Source organism: Parasteatoda tepidariorum, chromosome 6 (assembly GCF_043381705.1).
Source record: "Parasteatoda tepidariorum isolate YZ-2023 chromosome 6, CAS_Ptep_4.0, whole genome shotgun sequence".
NCBI classification, from domain to species: Eukaryota; Metazoa; Arthropoda; class Arachnida; order Araneae; family Theridiidae; genus Parasteatoda; species Parasteatoda tepidariorum.
This window is the reverse complement of record NC_092209.1, coordinates 9,534,225-9,562,084: the sequence shown is the minus strand read 5'-3', so window position 1 is coordinate 9,562,084 and position 27,860 is coordinate 9,534,225. Positions and strand designations below refer to the sequence as shown.

Below are 27,860 nucleotides of genomic sequence, written 5' to 3'. Positions count from 1 at the left end.
TTTTTACAAAAAGCGCAGAAAGGTGGTAGTTCTTCAGAATAATACGCAACACTTTAAGAGCTTCATTATGAAATATAAATGTGCACAATGGCGTTTCAGAAATATGTTTGATTTATATTTATGTACTTTTATATGAAATAACTTTTTATCTAGTTTAATAAACCAAATTTCATGCATTCATTCGTAAACTGTACTAGCGTTCAGAAGAGTATTAAGCCTGCTAAGGAGCAAGCTGTCATGATTTATTTTGTTTAGACAATATGTTTCCCTGAAAATCAATATAAAATACATACCTGCCAACTTTCACTCTTTCTGAGAATGGATTTTCAGAGTGGTTGTAATACAATTAACGAAAAACAATCTGACTCAAAAATATATTTATATTTTGATCTCGTTGAAATTCNATTTATTTTGTAATTAATACCGCTTTTTTAATTATTATGGCGTGTGGTGAAACTCATTTATAATCATTATTATTATAACTCGAAAAGTTGAATAGAATACATGAGTATTGCTACCACTCTAAATATGAAAATAAAATCTTTCGGAAAATCCGGAAGAGTTGGCAGGTATGAAAATAATATACACTATAAAATATATGTTCTTGATAAAAAGTGGTAATACAAAAATTTTATATTTGTCTAATATTAAAGGAATGCAAACAGATCTCTGAATAAAAATTTACATATACATATATATATTTTTTGCTTATTAGTATTTCTGAGAAATCGAATTTAAAAAACATGAATTTTTGAAAATTAGATTTCTCAGGAACTATTCAACCGATTTCGCTGAAATTTTGTATATTACGAATTAAAATTGCATTCCTTAAAATGACGTTAATAATTGTATGCATGAAAATTCAAAAGTTTTTAACTATTACTTATTTATTATTAATAAAATAATAAAAATACTCACTAAAAGTTATATTTTGAATGAAATTATCTTTGAATAATCGAATTTTACAATTGTCCGAAAAAAATTTTCAAATTGCTTTAAAAATTAGCGAAATATCGTGGAAAAAGGCAAAAAAGGTAACATTTATATTAAAGGGTTCAAACTTTGGACAGATCTTCTATTTGGGCCATATTTCCTAGATTGCAACTCCCCATTATATTTTAAGGGTCATAAATCCAATTCCGCCTACAACAAAAAAATTTTTATTCTGAAAAGTACATTTTTGTGTCTGATTTCGTAACTTAAATTACTTTCTGCAGTAATTTACAAATTAGTTGGCATATTTGAGATCACCTTCTTTAATTATTGATATTCGGTCCTAGAAGGTCCGATAAGAGTTTAGGATTATCTATATTCAACTCCGTAGCCTTGTGATTGTGAACTATATCAGGAAGACAATAGAACTGCTGGATCACGCATTGGGACAAACCAGGAATCAGCTTTCGTAGATTGCGGTTTGAAGGAACTAACCCATATTTGCATTACATGGAGACGGAAACCACGAAAACCTTCCACGTCTAGCCCGACGGTAAGGGAATTGTAACCCATGAACAGTCCACTTCTTAGGATATTTTTCGTCGGTACTGTGGTTGGTACTGGTCAAAAATAGAATTCGCTAGGATTCGAACAGGATTCACCTCATTTTGAGGTGTCTTTATGAATCATATTTTATTAAGTTCTTTCTGAGTCATATTTAAAAAAGTAAAGCATCGTTGTACAAAAATGCAGAATAAAGAAACAAACCTAATTTTTAATATCTATTAAGTGAAAAAATTTCGGGACCAAATTTCTAAATCTAAAATTGAAAAATGCTGTCAATAACTTCGGCACACAGAATAGTCACAGAAATTGTGTGCACTATTGCATTCAAAATTCGCTGTAACTTTAGCAGAATATACACCAAAGAGCCATTATTACCACCCTGCTAATAACATGTAGGACCACCTTTAGCCCTCAAAACTGCTAGCACCCGCTGTGGCATTGATTCCACAAGGTGCTGATAGGTAGTCTGAGATATCTGGTACCAAGCGCTCACCAACTGGTCCTGCACTTCCCTCACATTGCGAGGGGGTAGCGTGGCAGCACGGATTTGGTTTTCGAAGTAGGATCACAAATGCTTTATTGGATTAAGGTCAGGTAAATTTGGGGGCCGAGACATCACTTGAAAGTCACTGGAATGTTCCTCGAACCAATCCATGACGATTCGACCCTTATGACATGGTGCATTATCCTGTTGGTAAACACCATCCCCCGTAGGAAAAACTGTTGCCATGAATGGGTGAACCTGGACTGCAACTGTGTTCAAGTAGCTTACAGACGTCACGGATTATTCTATGAGGATTATGGGTCCTAATGTGCCCCATGAAAACATTGTTCCTGGGCGAGAAACCATGAAAACCTGGGCGAGCCCATTGTTATAGATGGAGGGTGGTCGTAATGTAATGGTTCTTCGGTGTAATTCATAGTTATGGACATTTTTTGAGAAGTAGCATACTATAGCTGTTCCATAAGATAAGAACGGATTTATTCTATTAACTGTTATGCAGCTCGCTCTTACGAATCGGTTAAAAGAATGATATTTTCGATTTAAAAATCGGGATTTAACTGTTCAAATTCGAAATGGGGATTTGACTGATTTTTAAATAAGTAGTCCTGATACTGTATTTCATTCAGCATTTCTTTTAGCATATTTTAGATTTATTTATTCACGAAGTTAGGTCTTAATGAATCATATTTAAAAAAGTATAGTATCGTTGGACGAAATTGCTAAACAAAGGTAGAAACCTAATTTTTAAAATCCATTTTAAAAAAAATAATCAGGACTAAGTTTCTATAGATAAAATTAAAACTGGACTTTTCTTTCCAGATACAAATGAAATAGAATGCACTATTGCATTCAAAATTTAACGTAATTTTAGCAGAGTACAATTTGTACTTATGGACATTTTTTGTGAAGTAGTATAGCTGTTCCGTAAGATAAGCGCGAATATTTTTTATTAACTATTTTGAATCCCGATATTACGAATAAAACCGATTTAAGGAAAAATATTTTTGTTTCGTAAATAAGTAATCTCGATGCTATATTTTATTTGGCATTTCTTTTAGAGAGTTTTGGCTTTATATATTCATGAATTATATGAGTCATATTTATTTAGCATATATATGAGTCATATACGGTTTTTATGAGTCATGTTTAGTTTTGAACGAGGCAGGGCATTATAAATAATTGAAAAAAAATCGGACTCGGTTAAGCTTGGAATTCAAAAAGTGAGCCAATATCTAGTGGGAACTCTACATGGGTAAAAAGCTATTCACGCTATCAACCCGCCAGTCGAAGAAGCCCGCGTATTAAATGGTGACTGGTGCATGTTAAATCTTTCGGGGTCACAAAGTCCACCAAATACCCATATCTATCAATACCTTTGGGAAAAGCAGTGGTGACTCAGGGGATGGAGCGCTCGCCTTTCAATGATCTGAACCTTGTGCGAATCCCAGCGATAGCTGATCGATTCGAATTTCGCACCCGGCTCACGCTGACCACGACCATAGTGCTAACGTAAAATATTCTCAGTGGTAGACGGATCATGGGTTAAAGTAGCTTTGCCGTCAGACTGACAGTGAAAGATTTTTCGTGGTTTTGCTCTCCATGTAACGCACATTTGTGTTAGTTCCATCAAAAAGCCGTTCATGAAATTTCTCCCAATACTTGATCCCGAAGTTCCCTTGTCTTCTGGATTGGGTTCAAAGTACAAGGCTACGGAGTTGAACATTGGTAGTCTTAAACCCTGAAATGGGTTGGCTGTCCCACGACGGCTATAAAGCAAAATAAAATACCTCTAGGAGTAATAAATTAAGAGATTGAATGTTCTCTACGATTGTTATTACGATCTGTGGGTGAATGGATAGAGTATGCATGGGTCCTCCCTGAAAAACGGGCTGTGACGTGTGTGTGGCTGAAATCGCATTCTTGGCCATAGATGGCGGAACAGAAAAACAAGAAACGTAACCTCTGCCTTGAATTCATGTGGTTTTCCGTAACAGGCTTGCGTAACAGTATAGGCGAATAGCATACATAACAACAACAACCCTATACATGATGTGCTATAGTTCAAATGGGAATTTTAGAACCCAAAGGACTTACTTCTTTTCTAGGAGTAGAACAATGGGTCTGAGTGTCTGCGGACTGTGAAAATGAGCTCTGAGTGGAACAATGAAGTTATAGATTCCGTTGCTGGCATAGTCAGCAGCAAGGATAATACAGCGATTTGGCCAGTTGTAGTTCTTGGCTGTGCGAAACGTGCAGTGATCACAGACCTACAACGCAACATCAGAACATGTTCTTAGACTTTAAAATATTGTGATCATTATATTCCTTAAGGAACACAAAAGTACTGAAACAAATTGTGAAATGACTTTACATCAATTACAGTTTAATGGGTTATTGCTATAAGTATTCACTTACCATCACGAGAAAAGCTTCCCCAAAGAGCCTAATCCGGAAAAAAAAACTGGAAAATTGTACATTGCAAAAAGTTGCAGAATTATTTGTTTTTTTTTATTGCTTTTAGGATATATTGTTTGTATTGTTTTTTATTGTATTGTGTCTTAAGTATTAAAAAAATCGTAACTATTATGAATTACGCCAAGATGGTGCAAACTGTCAAATTGTTATTGTGAAAAGCAGGGCTCAACCTCTGGTGGTGGCTTGTAACCCACCTAACTTCTGTTCGATGGTTAGTAAAGGCGACCACGTTTCAATCACGTTGTCATCATCTAATTATTTAACATGAAATTATGGATTGTTCAAGTACATGATCTCCTGGCACACAAAAGGCTGTTTTTGATCTATAATACTGGACTTCAACCTCCTCTTCAGATATAGTATGACGTATTATTTATGGCGGCACTGCGATATTTGCATCCGCATTCTATAAAATCATAACTTAAATATAAAGAATCGAGCTGCTTAAGCATGTTATATCATGTTATTTATTCATTTTTCAATGTCTAAAGAATCAAGTAAATTGAATCAAACTTTTGAGATAATGAGAACGAGGCAAACAAGCACATTACCCAAGAAAAATGTGTGTGTGTGCGGAAGATCTTGATTCGACACTTTAACGACTCTAGCTATTCAGTCTACAGATTACCTATTCGGAAATGCCAACTTGCTCCGGACAGTAAATATATATTTTAAAGTGGTAGTTTATACATTGTGATTCTTGGTATGATACGTCCGATAAATTCAATTCAACCGATAATTCAGTCCGATAAATTAAATTCAATTCAATTCAACTTAGCAGATTTTTATCCGCCACTATTTCTAAATAATTCGAAGGCTTATATAATTCACCACTTTCTAGAACTTATGTCATGCTATACCTTTTAAAAAGTAAGCAAAAATAGTCAAATATTTACAGAATTTACTTACCATTTTTTTAAAAATTATTTTGGCGTGTCCGGAGCAGTTGGCATCTCTGCCTACTAATGTGCACTAAAATGAACTAAATTATACAAACAACATAAAATTAACAAACTTTTTGCGACAAAAATTAAGAATGAAGCGTCGTATATAACTCGATTAAAAAAGACCAACTTAAATTATGAAAATTGAGAATCTATGATGTAGATTCTGTTTTAAATTATTTAAAAAAATTTATATTAGCTTACCTGTGATAATTGCAGGCAGCATAGATCTTTCTTAACTTTGAGCAAATAACAGAAAGTTGGGCTAACCCCAACGTATGGTGTGACGGGAGGAAAACCACGAACAATCCTGAAATAAATTATAATTTGCTTCTTATTTTAAAAAAACCCAACTTAAATCAATAAAGAAATTAAAGGTATAATGATTTCAAAAGCACCAAGCAATAAGATGTTACAAATATACTTATGATTAGATTTGTCTAAATTTCCTCATCAAGTGAGATTGATAGACTTTGCAACAAAAGCTTTTTACAGTTATAAACCCACTTTCGGTTCTGCGAGTAAAATTCTTTTTTTAACCTGCAATTCTCTCCGCACAGCAAAACTGGTTTTTTCATACTATCAGATTGGGAAATGATGTATAGGGCAGAAATATTCTTCCAATTTTGCCTATTTTCTAAACAGCCAGTGGGTTAATCCTTTGCACTAGAAATTTTTTTAACGATTAAAAAAAAAAAAAAAAACTGGCGTAGTAACTATAAGTTTACAAGACAAAATTTATTGTTATCACGTTTACCATATGATATCTGGGGACCGTTTACTAAGGCAGTTAATAAACATTAAGAAGTAAATAAATTAAACATTTGAGCGTTTGGAAATCCAAATATCTGCAGTTACTTTAAAAACTTGAATTAGATATTTCAGCTCAATAGCATACCTGCCAATTTTTACGCATTTGGTGTAAAACTTTATTTCTATATTTAAAGCGGTAGTAAAATGTATGCTTTCTATGTGTTCCTTGTATTTATAAGCTTAATTTATAATCTTTCTGACCGCCACTATTTTCTAAAAAAAATTAAGCACATATTTTAATATGCAAAATTTTTAGGGTAGATCGCATTAGCTCTCTCAAAATATAGCGTATGATTCTGTCTAAGATTGCAATTTAAGTTCCATTTTACTACCACTGTGGAAAATCATTCTCGAAAGGATTAAAAGTTGTCAGGTATGCAACAGTAATTGTTATTTTGTTGAGAACAATATCTGTCACCTTATGGATTAGTGACTGCTGAAAATAACGTCTAAGAGTATTGCGATCGCTGCGCAAGCACAGAATGGACTAATGACGTAGATTTTTTTTCACCATTAAACGTGGCATCCCAACGGGACTGATTGGATTACGATAAAGTACGAAATCCAATGAGTCACGTTGGGATGACACGTTTGGACATGCGCATTCGAAATTATAAGCTGAGACATAACCATCGGTGTTTACTGTAAATCCACGATATGATACTTACTCGCAGGTCTCTGCTGGCGTCACCCATGGTATGTCTAAATATTTTTCTTGTTCTGCTTCCAGGGCATCTTCCATGCCTTCAGAGGAAGTGTGTGTCACGTGGATGCCCGGTGGAGCAAAACTGTTGACAATAGGCACGATCCCGCTTTTTTTCATACCCCCGATGCCTATGGCTGCTGGTATGCACTCAGAGAGGGGTACCTGAAGGTGGCTGCCGAATCTTCTAGTTTGGAAAACATTCCCTTTCAGTTCAGCTGCGATAGAAAGTTTGATGAGTTGTAATTCTATGAGTAAGAATTACGGCAAAACATTTAAACATTAAATAAAATAAATGTATAAATAGAAATTTAGTAAATTTGTTTAATGAGTTTTTTTTATACGCTCGAATACGAAATCTAGGGAGAATACTTGTTCCACGCCTTTGGCTTTCCCCCTTTCCTTTCCTCCTCTTGTATAGGAATGTACGACGATTTTTTTCCTTTTCTTAATATTTTTCGTATTTAATTGTTAAAAAAATATTTATTAAAATTTTCATTACGCTTACTTTTAGAACTAAGTTTAACGTAGTTTTTAGTTCCATATAGTTTCCTAACTTAAAAGATTTTAATCTATTTGAAAATCAAGACAGAAACTAACGTACTTCCTTCTTCTATGACTCTCCACTCGCTAGAATGAAAGCATGCGAAGTGTTGCCATAGGTAGAGAGCTCTGCTCTACGCCACCTGTAGCCCATTTCGATCGCCAATAAAAAAGAGACTTTATCAGGAAATATAAGAGAAATTATATGAAACAGTCCACATTGTTATGAAAACAACAAAATCGATGTTTTTATAAAATTTTGGAAAGCTCCACCTTCTGAAAATAACATCCTAAATTTTAATTTTGCTAACGAAACCATTTTTGTCTCTCAATTATAAATAATTATGCATATCAGAAATGTAATTAGTTACTTACGAGGCTCATCAATGAACTTATCTCCTACCTTAATAAAAATTGCTCGCATAGCGCAATTATTCAATCGCATTATAATCATTATGAACTTCAAGGTTGCCTTAATCAATCATAACAAAATTAGAGATGGCCAACAACTCTAGATTCTACAAAATATTTAGAAAAACGGTCGACAATTAGATACCGAAGCTTGCAAAAAATTTTCAACTTTTTAAAAGTCTCAACATGGCTAAAATGTGGAAAAGAGAAGATGGGTACCTGGCCAAGAAGGCAGGCCTCCGTAATGAAGGTGCATAAGAAATGTTGTGTGCTGCGATGTAAAATGATACAGGAGATGGAACTGTTCAGGGGCTGAATACCCGAAGTGAGCAGTTAAAAAGGAAAGTTGAACCACTGTGATCCGGCATGTAATGCTGAAGTTGAAGAAAAAATGAGGCAGAAGCGATATTCTCAGTGGTAAACGGATCACAGGTTAGAGTCACCTTGTGTCAGGCTAACCACAGGAGGTTTTCGTAGTTCCATGTAATGCAAAAGCAGATTAGTTTTATTATTTTGAAGAGAAGTTATTTTGTCTTCTGGATTGGGTTCAAAATGACAAGGCTTCCCGGGTGAACATTGGTAATCGTTAAGTCAAAAATTGGGTCGGCTGGTCAACGACTGTTAGGAAATATATAAATAAAATATCTGCTGCAGATGTGTATCAATAGATAGATTTAGAACAGATAAATATTTAGAACTTATATTCACAAGGCAATTTAATCACACACAAGCATACATGCTAAATTCTTCCTTTCAAAAGAGAGTTTTTCTCGGGTATTCAAAACTCTAACAAAGTTTTTTTACAATAAAATAACATGAAAAAGTTCAAGTAGTTATTAACAACTGTTTAAGAAGAATTTTGAGTATCAAGTGGTTCCATGAATTTGTAATGCAGATATCCTCAGAAAAGCAAAACAGAAACTGATTGCTCGGGAAAATAAAAAACGTAAATGGAAATGGATTAGTCATGTTCTACGTAAACCTGAAAAATTTAAAGTGAAACAAGTTTTTGATTGGAATCCTCAAGGAAATAGAAAAATAGGAAGACCTAAAAATACACGTGCTAGGACGATAGTATACGAATTAAAAACATAAGGAAAACCATGGAGTGAGGCAAAATCTCTGGCCACAAATGGAAGAAATGGAAATGGAGAAATGGAGAGCTATGTTAGAAACCCTATGCTCCGATTCAGAGTGAAGAACAATATGTATGTACCCATGTAATCAATTTCTTGGCTTACCATTTAAATTTAAATTTATAAAATCTGATTAATTTAGTATCGTATTTACCCTTCGATATTAAAAAAAATACATACCTGAATGACCTATTATTTATAAAAATATGACACCTAAAGATCTCCCGAAGAAACATTTTAATCTATACCTTAATCTGATATTTCGCTAACACTTTAACCTTTTTGCTCTCGAAATCCAATAGAACCTGGTTTTCTTGACCATCAGTTGTGCCAACCGAAAGCAAAAGGTCAAATATTGTTAGAATATTTGACTTCCACTCGGGCATGTATGCATCAGCTAAAACTTCAATTTTTTTTAAATTTTTTTTTATTTTTTCATAACTCAGAAAAAAACATACTCTAACATCATCAGAACATACTCCCGTAAGTCTAATATTTCATAGTATAGAAGTAATTTTACTAATAATTTTAACCACTTAAAATAATTAAGATATAGATTTAGTTATCTGCTCTGAACCCTATTATACAAATTGTAATAGCAAATACGACTACGAGAAAATTTTAATTGATTTTCAGTAGATTATTAACCTTTTAGGGCAGCTTCATTTTCTTGGGCAGCATTTGCATCCGGGTTCGGGTCCGGTGCCAGTCCCACTAGACTTTCTCTTTTCAGAACATGTTCTGCGGGTAGAAAAGCGCTATTCTCTTCTTTTGTGATATTCATGTAAAAGCAGATGTCTGAAGGCTTTAGGACATAATTTGGACCAGGATTCAAGAGAACGGGCCATGTTCCACTCATTTCTGTTTTCACACCAACAAGAGCCACACCATACCTACGTAGATAAATTTATGCATGTGAAATTGGGTTGTGTACAGTACAGGTTGATGTGTACAGTTAATATACAGTTCGTATAAATATATTTAAAAGAAAAAAGGAAACACCCTGAATAAATTTTGATTAAATGATTTCAAAAAAGTTAGAAACTATAAATTCGATTTCTCAATAACTCTTCGACAGATTTAGCTCAAATTTTGTATTTTGCTATCTAAAATAACATTCTTTAAAATGATACAGTAAATTGTATACCTTACAATTCAACATTTTTTCGACCATTTTTAAATGAAAAAATAAAAAATAATAAATATTTTACTAGAAGTTATTTTTTGCAAGGAATTATCTTTGGATAAATGAAATTTATAATTGTGTGTAAAAAAATTTCTATTTGCTTAAAAAGTTCTCGAGACATACCGAAATACTCAGAAAGTAAAACTAACATTAAGGGGTCCAAATTTTGGAGCACTTTCCTGATCAAACTATGGGGACCATATTTCCCAAATTAGAGTTACCCCTTATATTTTTGGAGTCAGAAATCTGAATCCGCCAGGAAAAAGGTATGTTTATTCAGAACGTTTTTGTGTCTGGTAGAAAAGTACGTTTTTGTGTCTGATTTCGTAACTTAAAATATCGTCTGCACTTTTTTTTTTAGCATATTTGAAGTCACCCCTTCGAACCATTAAAAATGAGTCCTAGATCAAAAGTTATTCAGGGTGGTCTGTTTTTTTCTGACGGCTTTTATTTACATAAATCATTAAACAGGAACTAACATTAAAACCACAGACACCCCTATTAGCTTCTTAAGGCCCGTTCCGTGTTTTTTTTACTTAAAATAAAAACATATGGTAAAACAATTATTTAACAATTAACATATTACATTCAATGTTAATTTTTTTTTTGTCATGCCTTGAATCTTAAATTTCAAAACGTTGATTTATGCACGTTACTGTGAATGACCGTTGTTGTTATCCACTGGTGATTGTTGACTACCACATTGTCGCTTTGGTAAATATCCAAAATATATACTAGGTCTGGTTAAGTGCCACTGCTTGGTATACCCTACGCTGACGTTTTTTTAGAGTTTAGTGTAATTTCCCGGTATACATTTGCCAGGCATTCCCTACATCAATGTTTTTTTAAAGTTAAGTGCCAAGGCTCGGTGTGCATTTAACCGAAACTTCGAACACTGATGTTTTTCCTAATCTATCCTCAGCAGATATTAAAATATCGAATGAATATAATAATATCAACCAATAAATTAATATCTAATCTTATATAACAGATATTTCGGACAATCACAAAAGCGACTACGTGATTGTTGACATTCACCGGTGAAAGTCGACATTCTCTTGGTTTCCGTCATTCACGATTACAGATACACAAATTGTTTCGTAATGCATATAAGTAGATGAAATATGGTACAAAAACCTTTTTCATTCAGATCCTATTTTAATAATTTTTAGTTCTGAGTATAATAAAAGTCTTGAAAAAATTGCTATAAATAAGGTCAAAAAATTATATTTTGCTGTAATAGAATTTTTTTTAAATTTGTTTTGTTCATTCGTTACTTATTTATTTATTGGGAAATATTAAATTTTCGAAATTTTGTAATAATCAACAAGAAAACGATATAAAATACTAAACCAATGTTTTGGTTTTATAGTCATGCTGGGCAATTATTAAACGGAATTTAATAAAAGACATCACAAAAGTACAAGTCTTCCCAATAAAATATAAAAAATGGTTTTTATTTTATGACGCCATGATATGAAAAAGCAAATTTTCGCATACAGTTTACTAGATATGCCTTCTGAACCATCCAAGTATATTTGAGTAGTTACGAATAAGATTTTAATTTGAGAAAATTTAAATTAAGCAGTTTCAATACCACTTTTGATGTTTTTGAGCGCAGTTTACATTTCTGCCTATTGTATAACATGAATCTTAAGGAGAATCTCAGCTGACCAATATGTCCTAGAAATGAGAAAACCTCATCACGGGTTACAATAAACAAAAATTTTGATACTTTTGTAGTCCAAACGTAATGACATCTTTCGTATTTACCATCACTGCGCAGCTTAGAAGCCCGAACGTAATGACATTTTCCTGATTTTTCATCCACTGCGCAGTTTATGTTTGTTACGACGAACTACTAATTTGATCCGTGCTGAGGCCTTCTTTCTTCTAGGAGGTGTTGAGCTGACTTGATCTATTTGTGCACGTAACGGTACCATCGGCGCTCGGGCTCGCAGTAGTATTTTATCGTCTTTGTCTGAAACTTCTAAATGCAGAATCTGTAGTTAGAAATCGTTGAACTACAGAAGGGCTCACATTTAGTCATCTGGCTACATCGATCTGACTTTGTCCCGCGGCTAGATTTGTATGGATCTCCCTTGCAGTTCTTCGGACAAAAGATGCTTAACACTAGGTTTACGGAATGCGTCATTTTGATGCATTTCGAATTTTATAAGGACAATTACAAAACTCGTTTGGCTTTTTATTTTATCTTCTTGTAATGACTTTTATTCACGGATCGAGGTAAATATATATTGAAGTCTATTTTCTTCAAAAGCGTTGAAATGTTGAAATTCTCTTTGTGGTATAGTACCTATCTCTACGGATATGCTTCAATTTCTATCGATCGTAATTTAGACAAATTTTTGAGTAAACATGCAAACCTCAAATCAATAATAAATAGGAATGTACCTACAATACTTCAATCCGTTATCATATATCGTTGTCTCAAATGAAACAAGCGATAAACAACTGTTGCCGATAGGCAGTAATAGAAGGAACAAACGCAGAATGTCAATTGATGTCAGATTTTGAAGGTTTCAGTTGCTTAGTTCGTATATTGAAAAATAAAATGCTAGAATATTTCATAAATATATATCTCATGTTTACATATTTTTGTCTTATAGTATATAATTACATTGCTTTGTATGGGCAGAGATGCTAACTGCTCTGGACACTCCTGAATAATTGAACTTGTGTTTCTTTCTGAGTGCCTGTCAGCGAAGCAAACAATTGAGTTTTTCATATGAGCTTGTGCCCGAGGGCGTCTGTAATTTTGTACTAGAATAATTAAAGAAAAACGATAAAAATCTACTAAGTAAATTTTACAAATATAAAGCGGTGAATTATATAACTCTAGGAATTATTTAAAATAGTGGTGATTAAAAATCTACTAAATTGAATTTATTAAACCACGAATCACTATTGATAGACTACCACTTTAAAATATATATTTGTTGTCCGGCGCAAGTTGGCATGTCTGTAAATGTTGTTATATGTATTCGTTCGTACAGATAGGTACATAAGAAACGTCCGTTAACCTAGAGTTAAAGGTTACAGAATGGCTACCTCAAATTTTTAACTTCAAAAACAGCTCCATATGTCACTCGCGAGTCAAAGTTTTCGATCACTGAACTAAAAAATGTTTATCATAGCCTCGATTTTGAAGTGCATTGAATAATAATATTTTGAATTTCTTTAATCCGAACGAGATTAAACTCTTTAACTTATAAGATAAATCTTATGATACTCTTTAATCTTTCCTCTTAATACACTTTCCTATTCTAAGGAAGCTATATTATACAAGTCCATTTAAAAGTAATTTATGATACAATTATCGAAAATGAAATGCCCTCTTTTATAATGAATCCAGAAGATGCTGTGTTAAATGGTATTTCGAATGACTATATTAAAGTAATAAAAATGACTTTTTTGCGGTTATTAAACATGCATGAGGAAGTTAACTGTCGTCTAATAAGAGGTCGTTTTGTTTTCAAGGTACAGGTATGTGTCATCTATTATAAGTGGCGTATTATATTTTTAAGGCAAAAGTACATTTTTCTCGATATTAAAACTTTCAGATAGATGATGAGAGTGGACGGAAGAATTTACGAACTTTTCAAGCATCATATTTAATTTTTGTCGTAAGGATCAGAATTTTATGACCAATCTTTCTGCTTAAAATTATTGATCTCAAATATGATTATTAATTGGCGACATATAATTAAATATGTAGCCAATTACATATTTAATTAAGTACATATTTAACTACATATTTAATAAGATATTATATACAAATGTACTTTATACAAATCTCTATACAAATATTCTCTGAAATAGCAGGCCCCTTTTTTTTAAAGATTCGAGTTTTCATCACCAAAATTTATGGGAAGTACTTTTACGGAATACTTTTGCCAGAGAAGCTGTCAAAACTTTGGAACCCTAAATGCTGGCATCACTTTTTCCTTAGAAGTTTTATTGGTGAATTGAAACCCTTTTACGCCTCATTATGAAATCTATTTATCCAATGAAACTTGCAAAAAAGAATTTTAAAAAATATTTTTATTTCACTTAACATTCTTGAATTGCAAGACATAAGAATTTTTACGTAACTTCAAAAAGAGTAAAACAAAATTCAGTCTTTTTTGAATTTTTAACTCCGAAAATATTAAATCGATTCGTCTTTATTTGTTTGAGAAAAAAAGAAAAGAGATTTGGTGCGTAATGAGTGTAGTGTACAAGTACCACGCTTTTTCATTTGCATTTGTTTATCAAAAAACGACATAATCAAAAGTAACATTTCACCGAAATTGGTTTTAAAAGTAATTTCAAATAAAAACCACTCGGTAGGCAAAATTACTCTAGCTATACTTTAATTTTGTTACCAGGATCTTTATTTTATTTTAGGAAACGACTATGAAAATAGACATAAGCATTATAAATCTATACTATAAGCACTCTTAGTGTAGAAATTATATCGCTCTTTTAAATTGATAGTGAACTACATGTATATTATCGTATGAAACAGGGCAAAGTAATTTCTTCTGATTGTACAAACTATAGCACTAGCTCTGTCTAATATATTTAATAAAATAGGGAAGAAGCATTCTATATATAAAAATCTTGTGTCGTGTTACATTAATAATATTCTTACTTCCTGTGAGAATGAAAGGATGCAAAAGTGAAAGGCTTTCCTTCATACTCGCCAAAGAAACGACTGTCGCCAAGTCTGATGTGATAGATTTCATTTCCAGAACACTTTCCGTACAGCCGTTGCCAGTCTTCAGAATTAACTTGACCTTCCCTAGAGAAAAAAAAGTAAGAATGATCCAATATAATATGCTGTTATACTCGAGATCGAAATGCACATAATAGATAACTCATGTAGTATTTCAGTTTTCTCACCTATTCCTTTTAAATCAAAATTTAAAAGATTAATTTTTTATAAAAATAATTATTAATGTAGTGTGCAAAATAAAAAACGGATAATCTTGAATAACTTTTGATCGAAAGTTCAAATGTTCACATTTTAGGACTCAATCTTAAATCGATTAGGTGATCTCAAATATCCAAATTAATTAGTGAAGAATTTTTTCCCTGTACTAACAAACATTAGGAAAATTAATAAAAATTTTTACAACTGACTTATTGTTTATTAACTCTGTAGATTACATGCGCCTGCAGTTCGAGATTAATAATTCTGTTGAATTGACTACTTAATCATCTCAATGATATTTGAATGAAAGTAAAAATACGAAGAAAAAAAATGGTAAAATTGTTGTGCAATTGATGCGTGGATTTATTTCTTGTCATAAAAGCATTTCATCCAACTTGTTATCCCGATTGTGAAGGAAACAATTCAGGTTTATTAATCTAATAATTTAGGTTGTAGTATAAAAATGTTATAATCAAATATTTGAATCATCTTATATTATGAATGATAAATAAGTAGTAAAAAAATAACCGATTCAAGTTTATTAATCAAACAGTTAAGGTTAAAGTATAAAAACGATTTCCCTTATATATTTTGAAGTGATTAATAAGTTGTAAAAAATAAACGATTCAGATTTGTTGATCTAACAATTAAAGTTAAGGATAAAAATGATTTCTCTTCCATTTTATGAAAAGATTAATAAATTTTAAAAAATTAAGGAATCAGGTTTATTAATATGAAATAAGGTTTGAGTACAAAAATGATTCTCGGTATATTATGAAATGGTTCAATTTAAATTATGGTCAAATATATAATTTTGTCACATTTTTGTTGGTTTCCTATAAGAAAAGGTTTCTTATAAGAGAATTGCAACGGAAATTAGAAATTTACATATAATTAATGGATAAAAAACGAACCCTAATCAATTCTTTCTCAGAATTTATTTGCATTAATTGATACAAAATTATCTTTCACAAAAACGACGAATTGGAAATAAAAGGAAGTATGAATTCTGGTCTCCGAATGTAAGCTATTGTAATTGTTATTTGAAGCTCAAGAAAAGGATACTTATTCAAATTATTTAAAGCCTTAAAACTTCAAACGTGAAATTTGAAAAAGAAAAGTATCTGATAAAAAGGATTCAATTTCGTCTTACTGGAGAATGAAACATGAATATCTAACTTGAAAATAAAACATTTTTATCTCAATAAAATACGAGTCATAATTGAATCAAACATGCAAGAATCAAAGTCCGATATCCCAAATGTCTGGGGAATTTTACGGTTGTGTAAAGATGAAGGAGATTTTATTCATGGCACAAATATAAGAAGAGAGAAATAAATTGAAATTTTACATTTATGCTTCATAAATTTTGTATAATGTTTTTGATTATAATTTCAAAGAGAAGTTTAAACGAAATTACCAAATTGTTGTAATATTATAGGATTCTTCAAAACCTAAAATTCATGTATACATATACTTAGTTTATAGGTTGATAGTAGCTATTTCTTATTTATTCCAAACCACATATGTTTTTAACTTTCATTAATATTCAATATACTATTTGAAATATTAGTTTTATAGTTAGTGAAAGTAATAATCATTTTATAAGTTTGCTAGAGAAGATGTGACTCTATGTCATGGACAAATCAAGATGTTTATATTTTTTCTTTTAATGACGTTTACTTACGCAAATAAAAATGTTGCGAACAATTCCCTTCTCAAATCCCTACATACATCAGTGGGATAAGCAAAATTGCGTTTCCTTTTACTGATTGTCAATATTATCCTATTATTCACGCTACTGCATGTCCAGTTTCTCAACACCCTACTCTGGATAAACTCCTTTTAAGACTACAATAAAAAGTTTAGATGTTGTGCCCGTCACTTATCTTCAATAACATCGAGATAATTCTTTATGCGATCATTTTTCTCATCTGGTGATCAAAATGTAAAACAATGTTTTTTTTATTTATTTTTATTTTATTTCGAATGAGCTGCACAATCGGTCTTGCCGATGAGCAGACATAGTGCGTTCTCCAGAGGTGGTATCCACTCTTTCAGGACCACCACAATGGGTGAAATACCGTTGGTCATGTTAATTTGGACGTCTAGTTTCTGCCACACTAGATGGCAGCACCGAGACTCTATTTGGATGCTAAAGTACACTAGGAATTTAATTTTGCCGGAAATGCCAAGAGCCAATAAGGCACGTAATTCAATGTTTTAAAGTGGTTTTTCTCTATGGTGTAATTATATTTTTTTACCGCCGTTGAACAGCTGACCCATATATGAGTTTACCGCTACCAATGTTCAACTCGTTGTAATATTGAGCCTTGTAAGATTGTACCTAATCTAGAAGTCAAGGGAACTCCTGGATCAAGTATTGGGTGAAATTTCGCCTACGTGGAGAATTTTTTGATGAAAGTTGCCCGTATTTGCGTTACATGAAGAGGAAAATCACGAGGACCTTCCACGGTTAGCATGAAGGCAAAAGGGACTCTAACCCATGATCCGTCTACCACTGAGAATATTTTACGTCGGCACTGTGGTCGGAGTGAACCAGGTCCGGATTTCGTTCGACCAGCCATCGCTGGGATTCGAACTCGGTTCACCTCATTAGTACGCAAGCGCTCTATTCCCTGAGTCACCACAATTCTCTATGGTCTATTTTATTTTACAACAGTCGTTGTACAGCCGACCCGATTTCATGTGTTTATGACTACTAATGTTCAACTCCGTGACCTTGTAATTTTGAACCCAATCCAGAAGACAAGGGAACTCCTAGATCAAGTATTGGGAGAAATTTGTCTTCGTGGAGGATTTTTTGATGGAACTAACCCGTTACATGGAGAGGAAGACCACGATCCGTTTACCACTGAGGATATTTCATGTCAGCACTGTGGTCGGTGCAAGCCGGATACGGAATTTGTATCGACTGGGATTCGAACCCGGTTCACCTCATTGGAAGGCGAATGCTCTATCCCCTGAGCCATCGCGGCTCTCTCTATGGTCTATGTAATATATGTACCAAATTTTATGGGCATCTGATGACCAGAACGTACTCTATGGTTGTCTAAACAGAGCAGCTATAACTTATTAAATTGATGTATACTACTTTTATGTAAATGTGATAATACTTACTGTCCTCTAGAAGTGTGAAGTAGAAGCGTGACTAAAGTTGAAGTTCCAGGACAAAGGCAATTATTAGCTAAGAGAGCATATTTAAACTCATCTTCACAAACAACATGTTCTGAAACAAAAGAACAGTAGAGATTATTTGCTTACTAATTTATTTGTAAAATGAAGCAGTAATTACAACATCGCACATATTTTTATGGATGCAAGAAAGTTATTAACGGTTTTGTTAACCCCTTCCGGTGTAGCGAATTTTGATTTCAATTCTTAAACAGCATTAACAGCTACGTCTGCAGATAATGAGTTTTGTGTAAAGAGATGTACTTGATCTCAACGGTGTTTAAAAAAATAGTGATTGCAAAAACCGAAGGACCTTTATAAGCAAATAATTAAGACTTTTCTTAATACATTTTTATTAGACATACTGCACCGGAAAGGGTTAAAAAAGAATATTCTTTAAGACAATCTATATGTTACCGGCAAAGTATGAAATCCGGCATTATATATAATGCCTGAAACTAGCCGGCAAAGTATGAAATGATTTATATTTCACACATTGCCTAGGCATTATTATATAATGCCGGATGCTATGTAGGCAAAATATGAAATAAACGTCGCGACGAGGTTATAATGAAGGCATACTACTGTTCTTTGTGTGAAAGACTTTAAAATACGGTAAACAATTAATACAAAAATTTCAATATTACTTTTAGTTATAAGAGACTCATATAGATTGACTTGACTTGATAGGAATCTCACTTCTTCATCTGGTCATAATGATAGTAGTGGTGACTATTGGCATGGGTTGTGAAGTGGTTAGAGTGGTGGCAATGTAGCCTCTGTAAGAACTTATAGTCATATCTGATAACGGGCTTTTTTAATCAACTTTTGAATTGAAAGAATTTAGTGGTAGGTAAAAAAAACTTTTTTATCAAATATAAACTAAGGATATTATATTAAAACTTAATTTTTGCTATCATAGAAAACAATTTTACCATAAAAGAGGAGCAAGTTGACATTTATGGTATATTATCACAGTTAAATAATAAAATAACTAAGTGAAACCTTTTAGAATAAAAATTCAGTTATATAATAGAACTTTAATTTATAAGAAGTCTACTTTCAGAAAAAAATGTAGAAAAAGACGAATTACGAATAAGCGTAATTTATAAAAATTGAAACGACGTTTCTAATGATATTATGGCAATTATTAATTTTTCTAAAATAGCTAAGAATTTCAAAACCATTCTATTACAGATAATATAAATAATAACATTTCTTAACAATAAACATGTGAAACATTTTGAATTGTAATTCTAGTTTATTTTGTATAACAGGAAGTATTTCATTTCCCGATTTTATTTGACGAGGATTTAAAACAATTATTCTATATGAGAAATGATGATAATGAAATTCAGTTATTTGTTGAGAATAAAAATATGTAGTTCATGATTCATTTTCTCTAAATGTATTCTTGAAAAATATCAATCCTCAGTATTAAAATCTCCCAAAAAATGTTTAGATAATATGAAATTTAAATACAGACAGTAAAAAGAAATTCTTACACGGATTGTTTTGGAATTTTGAAGTTTTATAATTTGGAAAAAAATATTTACATCAGCTCAAATGCATTAAATTTAAAAGATTGAAATATTGCTTCAGCAAATATTGCATTAAAATTTTTATTAATATGTATAAATGTAAGGGAACTTAAATATTTTAGGAAGTAGTTAATTTAAATCATTAAAATAATTTAATTATATTTTTAAATTATAGATATTAATGTAGAAAGATAAATATTACACAGAAAAAAAATTAGACTAGTCAAGATAATTAAAATTTCATATGCTAAAATAAATTCCTAAGTCACATACAAGTATTTTTATATTTAAATGCTAATTTACGTTCTCTAAAAACTAAGAAAAACATATTTGATTTGATTGAAAATACAAACTTTAATTATAACAGAAAGAAAAACAACGTGGTTAAGAATAGTTAACATAATTAAGTCTATTGAAAATCCATATGTAAATTTACACGAATTAATTATGTTCTTGATATGAAAACCAATATTTTATGAATACAAATTTAATTTCAAAGCTTAAAAACTTTATATCATTTAATCTAATTTTAAATGTAATTGATAATTGGGTTTTATTTTTACTTCAGATTTGTCTTTTATCTTTTAACATATGAAAAAAGTTTTTGATGAGACAACTCGTAAACGTAATTAAGATGCACATTCACATCTGTATAGTTTACAGGGTTATCTCAAACTATATGATCTATACAGAGTACTAAAAAAAATTTTTTTGTTTTGTGAAAAATGCGTCATAAAAACAGAACGATATGAAAGTTCGTACAGTTTCTTAACGGTGTCACTTAACTAAAATTAATCAACTAAATTAATTAAAACACATGCTACCTGCAACAAATTTAAAATTGTTCTCTATAAGTCAAACCTCGGATTTAAAAGACTCTTATGATCAAACCTATCCTCAAATATGCCTCTTCTGCGTGTGTTAATATCATCAAATCTCTTCTAGATAAGATTGTAATAATGTCGAAACATTGCTCTTTGAAAATTAACAAAAGACAGATGGTATATCTCATATTTTTATTACCTCCATGGAACATCCGATCCAATTATGAGTTTACGACTACTACTGTTGAATTCCGTAGCCTAGTAATCTTGAACCTAATCCAGAAGACGAGGGAACTCCTGGATTATGTATTGAGAGAAATTTGTCTTCCTGGTGAACTTATTGACAGAACTTCCTTGTAGTTGCTTTACATGGGGAGGAAAACTACGAAAAACCTCACACGTTTAACCTGAGGGCAAGATTGCTTTAACCCATGCTCTGTCAAACACTGAGGATATTTTACGTCAATACTGTTGTCGGTGAGAAGCAGTTTCAGAATTCGTTTGGTCCAGCCATCGCTGGGATTCGAACCTAGGTTATCTAATTAGGAAGCGTAGATGGTATATCAGAAATAATAATATTTACAGGGACCTCTGCGTTAATGTATTATGTAATCCGTATTGTTATCTCAACGCATTGTTACAGTAGTATTTAAAGATTGTTTTCCAATCTTTTAATTGAGCTCTTACATAATTTAATTTTGAACTTAATTTTCTTATATATAGATTTCAACTCTAAATGTAAAAATATTTTAGTTAAACTTCAATTTCGCAATTTTAACCGTCAGAACCTGTACTTGATGTAAATCGCTCTTAATCCATTTAAACTTGATTCTTCCATACTTTAAATTTGAGACATAAAATATTCATTAAGAAGTTGATATTCATTTGACTAAATATAAGACTGGCAAATGGCGAAACAGCGAAAGTTTAAAGCTGAATAAATATTTGTTTACTGAATGTCGTTCATCTTTTCAGAAGAGTAATTTAATATGCCAACTCGAAACATTTCTTTCTTAATAAAGATTTATTTCCTTGAAAAATGTCATTTATTATACTAGATTATTTTATTAACTTTGGGAGAAATTTTTATCCTCATTAAGCTTTATAAAATCTTACTATAATTAATTAAGTAATTATCGAGTCAGAAAGACTCATACGTTAGCCGGCTTAAATTTTCTTTCATTTTACTAACATCAAGCTTCTGTAGCAAACAATATAAATGCTTAATGAATGCATAAATAGTAATATATTTATGAATTTCCCTTTAATCATTTGGATTTTGCTTTCGGGAAATTGCACTTTACCTGCATCTTACTTAATTATTGCTTTTAATTGAGAAGAAGAGAAGTAGTAGAAATTAAAGTTATTAATTATGCCCAGCTATTTAAATGAGAGGAGAGATAAAAGGGACAATTTAAATTCTAAATTTAAAAAGAAAAATTATGTAATAAAAAAGAATATATATGTATATATATATATATATTTCTTCTGTGGCCTNATAAAACTGCTTCTTTTCCAAGATAAAGTAGATATTGTTGAAAAATTTAAAAAAAGAAAAAGTAAATTAATAAAACAATTATTAATTGTCAACTTCTTTAAATTATCCAGTATAATATTACCTTGCTGTACATCTATTTTCGGGCCGCCCATGTTTGGTAACTAACAAATCAAACGCACTTCAGTACTGCAGTAAGAACGCACTATACAGCAAAATCCCTCTATTTACGCTTTTACCTCAATTTGCGTTTCTGTTTTCATATTTTGTAACCTCGCAATCTTGTTACGAAACTATTTTAGTGCTCGACTTCGCGCGCAGGTCGTCGGGCTACCGAAGCGGGGGTGCCATCCCCTCCGCAGAGGATTCAAATTGTGATGGCATGTCTTCGGATCATCCTCAGGGATGTTTCCCAGACCGTCGCCAATAGCCCATTGTGCAGCTCTAGTGCGACGTAAATTAACAATAACAATAATAACGAAACTATTTTAAATCATTCTTGAAAAAAATTCCCGTTCATGTAAGTTCATCTGAATACGTTACTCGCTTTATAGATTTGTTTGATGTTTTATTTTATTTTTTTTTCTTTACATTTTATTATCAGTTTTTACATTATATTTTTACTTAATGTGTTCTTTTTTATTTGTTGTAAATTTTTGTAAATTTCTTAGAGTGCTCCTCACACTATTGTATTGATGTATTGCTTTGGCTATATTGATGCAATATTAGAAAGCACTCCTTTTTGCGGATATAATCGAATGAGCTGATGAAAAGATTATATCTTTTATTTTCCGGATTTATATTAATTTGCCCCCCTTTTTTGGATTTTTGTTATTATTTTTCTTTTTTAAATTGTTCTGTAATTTTTTTCATGTTTTCTCTACATTATGAACTAAGGACCAGGTTCCCCTTATCATGGTCATTTGGGCATTATTAGTTACATCATGGAAAAAGCCACGCATTTTCCATTGTAGGATGGCGTTTCCAAAGATTGACAATATATGCACAGCGCGCAAAAGAATAAACGGATTGCAGTGAATAACTTTTGATATAATGATTGGATCTTCACTTTCTAGGACTCATTCTTAATGATTCGGAAGGGTATCCTCAAACGTGTTAGTTAATTTGTGCAGAAGATATTTAAGGTACGAAATCAGACACAAAAACGCATCTCTCTTAATAAACATTCCTACTGATTCATTTTCATGATCCCCAAAATGTTCCAATGATTCTAAATAAACATGGTCCCTATAGTTTGATCAAAAGATGAAAAAATGGATCTCATAAAAAGAAAAAACCTTAATCTTAATTTTATTTTTTGCTTTTGTTGCCATATCTCGAGAACTTCTTTCAATTTTTGCACACTGTTACAAAATTTTCTAATCTAAAGAAATTTCATGAAAAAAATAACTTAATAAATATTCATTATTTTTTTTAATGTTATATTTTAGGATTAGTTTCCCAGATTGCAGCTACTCCCTATAATTTGGGGATCAAGAAATTGCATCCGTCAAAGAAAATAAAACGGTGTATTTATTCAGAGAAAGTACGTTATCGTGTCTGATTTCACAGTGTTTAACTCTTGTTTGCACTAGTTATTTAGTACATTTGATATGTCACCCCCAGCAACCCTTGAGGAAGAACGTAAAGATCCGATCATTAAATGAAAAGTTATTCAGGGTGGTCCATATATTTTTTTGCTCACTGTACTTTTTTAAGATTGCGTTTAATGTAATAACAGTTGCTACGAGGATTTCATGCAGATAACTTTTTCAGAAAAAAATTGCATTGTGAACAGAAATCTTTGCTTTAAAATTTCTTCAGCACTAGAAATTTGATTTTAATAACATTGAGGCTTTCTATATAATATTTTTAACACGTTGCCTCACGCTTTTAATTTAACAAAATAGGGATCGAGCTCAGAAACGCATTTTCTTTTTTTTAATTTAGTGTCAATTATATGTTTGTAAGTGAATGTTATCACATTTTGTTATAGTTTTTCCCCGAAAACTCAAGGAGTTTATAACCGTCATTTCTTCATTACGATATTTTTTTTACACTTCCCCAACAATCGGGAAAAAACAATCCATACCAATCCAATATGCAATGTTCTATCTTTTTTTATTGATGTATTACTAAATAATTAACAAATAAATGTATTAATACATTTCGTACTAATAATATTCCTTTTCTCATTAAGTAAAATGTGCAAGATCAGACTCTCTTCCGGTCATTAAAATTTTCGTAATCTTTATTCCAAAATTCGGCAATTCAAGTATTTTTGAGCTAACTAATTTTCAAGATAGTAGAACAATTTAACGAGGACCAATATCGCACACCCTTGGTCCCTTAGCAGAATCATCAAAAAGAAGAAATCTCTCCCAAAAGCGTAGAAAATAGTCAGTCTTGGTAGAGGAGTCAAAAAATAATTACTCCTTGCTGGTGGGAGCTCGGTATTTGGCCCGAGGTGTCACCAACCGATTCATCTATACTTGGTAATCATGTACTTACAAATCATGAAGCTTACGAAACTTATTCTGTATAATTATTCCATGAATCCGTTATTCAGCAATGTAGGAATTATTTTTAAGAAGCACATGTAATTAACATATCCACTAAAAGAGTTCTTTTTATGAGATAATGGTTACTTTGAGGACGGCTATGGCAGTCACTTACTAACATATCACTGAACATCAGACGGTTATACTTTCTATAGCTGTAATTTGTGGCAACGTATTACTTTATGGTGATTAAAACCATTATAAAACAATTTTATTACATCAAAAAACGAAGTTCAATATGATTCTTAAAATTCAAAACATTGGGACGAAGGTTCACCAAAACTATAATTATTCTTGTAGACCAAAAAATTAATAATCACTTTTTTTAAAAGAGCGAAACGGGAAATTTCAATAAATCATTTTAATCTAAAATTTTTCCAGAAATGAAAGCTTTTCGACCTATCGCATTATTTCTCTGCAATGACACTATTTTTTTTCACTATTTTATCGACCAATAATGTAGTACGTGAAAATATATATATGATACTTATATAGATATACATATAATTTTATTTTATGATTTTACTACACAATAGATAGAATTTAGTTATTTTCTTTTTATGTTCATAATTGCGTTAAACAGCTGTATGCATTCCATCTCAAAGCTATACTATAAATGCGCAAAGGCCCTACAGTGCCAGGCACCTAGTTCCTCCAGCAGGAGAAAAACAATTGCGTTTGGTAGCCAATTCCTCCGGGTAAAAAGCTGAAGAGTTGGCAACTACGCATCTGCAATGATTATCAATATTTCATTTATATGCGTCGAAATTATTAAAACACAGCTGGTCTATTTGAATTTAGATCAAAATTATTTACTCAGAAATGCAATGCATACATACTGATTTTTTTTTTGTAAGATTTTGTTTTTAAAGTGAAAACAACGTTCAAACTTAAGAATTTTGATTCGATATTCAATAGATTTCCTTGAAATTGCACTTAATTAATGAATAATTTTAACACCTATATCTACGTCCTTGCAGACCTCAGTATTTGTAAAAATTTTGCGATAGGCAATTAAAAGTCTGGAATCAAATACATTACGTAATGTGTATTGAAGCAAATTATCCTTTTTAATTTTCTTCTGTAGATCTAGACGCTAATGTTAGGAAATTAATTTTACACAAATACTTTTCACGTTTATCAATAAGGGAGTTATAAAGTAATGAGCATTTTTAAAGTAGACCTGGAATGCAAATTTGTAATTGTATTCGTAATGTATTCCTAAATATTTAGGTATCTCCTGAAACATTTCTAAATTTTAATTTTAACACATTGAATGCCATGGGGATCACCGGTGACCGGCACTGAGTTTGTTCGTAGCGCCACGGGGTCACGAACCAAGATTATTAGAAACACATAGTTCGAGTAAATTTTAATTACTTTTAATTTTTTAATATTATTATCGTTACTATAATGGTTTGAAGAAATGAATGCAATATAGAACACGCAAAAACAGTTTTATTTATCTACGCAGATGTGCCAACTTGCTCCGGACAGAGAATAAATATTTTCAAGTGATAGCTTATTAATTGTGATTCTTGGTAGATTTTCTATTAAATGCTTTTTTCGTAAATTTGTTTACTTTCATAATGGTCTGATCGGACTACCTACAGAAAAACCGTGTGGAGGCTTACAGCTACAAGAGGCTTTGTTATAGCCTTAAAGGAGAGGTCATAATAGTCTAAGGTTATAGCAGGCCTGAAAGCGAAACGGAAAAGAGAAAATATTCAATTCAATTTAGCAGATTTTTATCCACCACTATTTCAAAACAATTCGTAGGCTTATATTATTCACCACATTAAAAATATGTCTTGTTAAACCTTTTAAAAATGTAGCAAAATCTGTCTAATATTTGCTAATTTAGTTAGTAGTTATTTACCGAGGCATTCAACGTGTTAAAGAAGTTTTTATAGACATTTACTGATATATCAAAAACTTAAAGGGATCTGTATCTTCTCCAAGCAATATCTCTAATGCTTTTAATGGCTCAAATTGCTAAAGGCTAAAAAAAATAAATACGAAACATGGACACATTTTTCCTATGGGAATATTTTCTGCACGTAGTACGAGACAAAAACGCGCTGGACTGACATTTCAGTGAGGCATTATACCGTGTGCCTCAGTGTCATTGTTTATGGCAGAAGCTACAGGGCAATAAAATTCTTCGTTTCATTCTCGGCGGGGAAATGTCCCTTAATGAAAAGAAGGAAACGTGGACATAAAAATACTTATATTTCTTTCCTGCCTTAAAGGCTGTATTATCGTTGGATGCGAGAAATGCTAATAAATGAATAGATTGAATGTTTTGTATTATGGACTTGTAAATTAGAAGATAGGATTTATAACTCTACAACCAATCGTAGTTTAAGGTACGAAGCAGTGGCACAACCATTACCAAAATGCATAGTTGTGAGTTAGTACATAGTGATTTTTTTAATACTAGGAGGGACTGCTTTTATTTTATGCTGATTTTTTTAAATATTTTTTATTGACGCTTCGCTCACCAACCTCTGAAAACTATTCTCATTCCTCATTGTTTATTTCGCTTTAAAAGTAAATTTTTACCTCAAAAACACATTTTGGTTTCAAAATATAATATTATTGCAGGGCTGCCAACTTTCGACGCTTTTTGTAAAATTTTATTCTATTGGTAGCTGTGTTTATGTTTTAATGTATTATGTTTTATCCATTCAAACTTATTTTCCACACATTCAAACATTCTGAAAGCTTTAGTTTTTAAATGTATACCACTCAATAAAATATTTAGCAAAATGCGTAGTTGTTGACAGGCCTGTTATTCTAGTTTAATGTAAGAGCCTTATGTTAACCTCTTGGGGACGGGTGATTCAGAAAAGCATTCGTACAAAATCAGAATCAGGGTGTAATTAAATAAAAAACGGTAACATAAATGTAGTCGTTGCTAATTTGACAGACTTACTTTGCTTTTACTTTAATTATTGTTAGTTTAATCACATATATAATCAATGTTAATTCAAAGTATAACTAAATAGTTTTATTTTGAACAAAGTAATGGTGAATTAAATAAATCAAACAATTATAACTCCGCCCACAAATAAACTGCTAAAGAA

General features: G+C 31.7%; 1 protein-coding gene across 1 annotated transcript in view; it reads right to left on the bottom strand.

Moving 5' to 3' along the window:
* The window catches only part of LOC107451644 (potassium channel subfamily T member 2-like), a 339,135-nt gene that overhangs the window by 26,222 nt on the left and 285,053 nt on the right, over positions 1 to 27,860 (bottom strand). Inside the window, exons 16-21 of the mRNA XM_071181980.1 lie at positions 18,297 to 18,405; positions 14,874 to 15,023; positions 9,679 to 9,923; positions 6,906 to 7,158; positions 5,629 to 5,734; positions 4,100 to 4,272 (exon numbers count right to left, since the gene is read on the bottom strand). Of these exons, the coding sequence (XP_071038081.1) occupies positions 4,100 to 4,272; positions 5,629 to 5,734; positions 6,906 to 7,158; positions 9,679 to 9,923; positions 14,874 to 15,023; positions 18,297 to 18,405 (1,036 nt within the window). The remainder of the gene's footprint in view (positions 1 to 4,099; positions 4,273 to 5,628; positions 5,735 to 6,905; positions 7,159 to 9,678; positions 9,924 to 14,873; positions 15,024 to 18,296; positions 18,406 to 27,860) is intronic.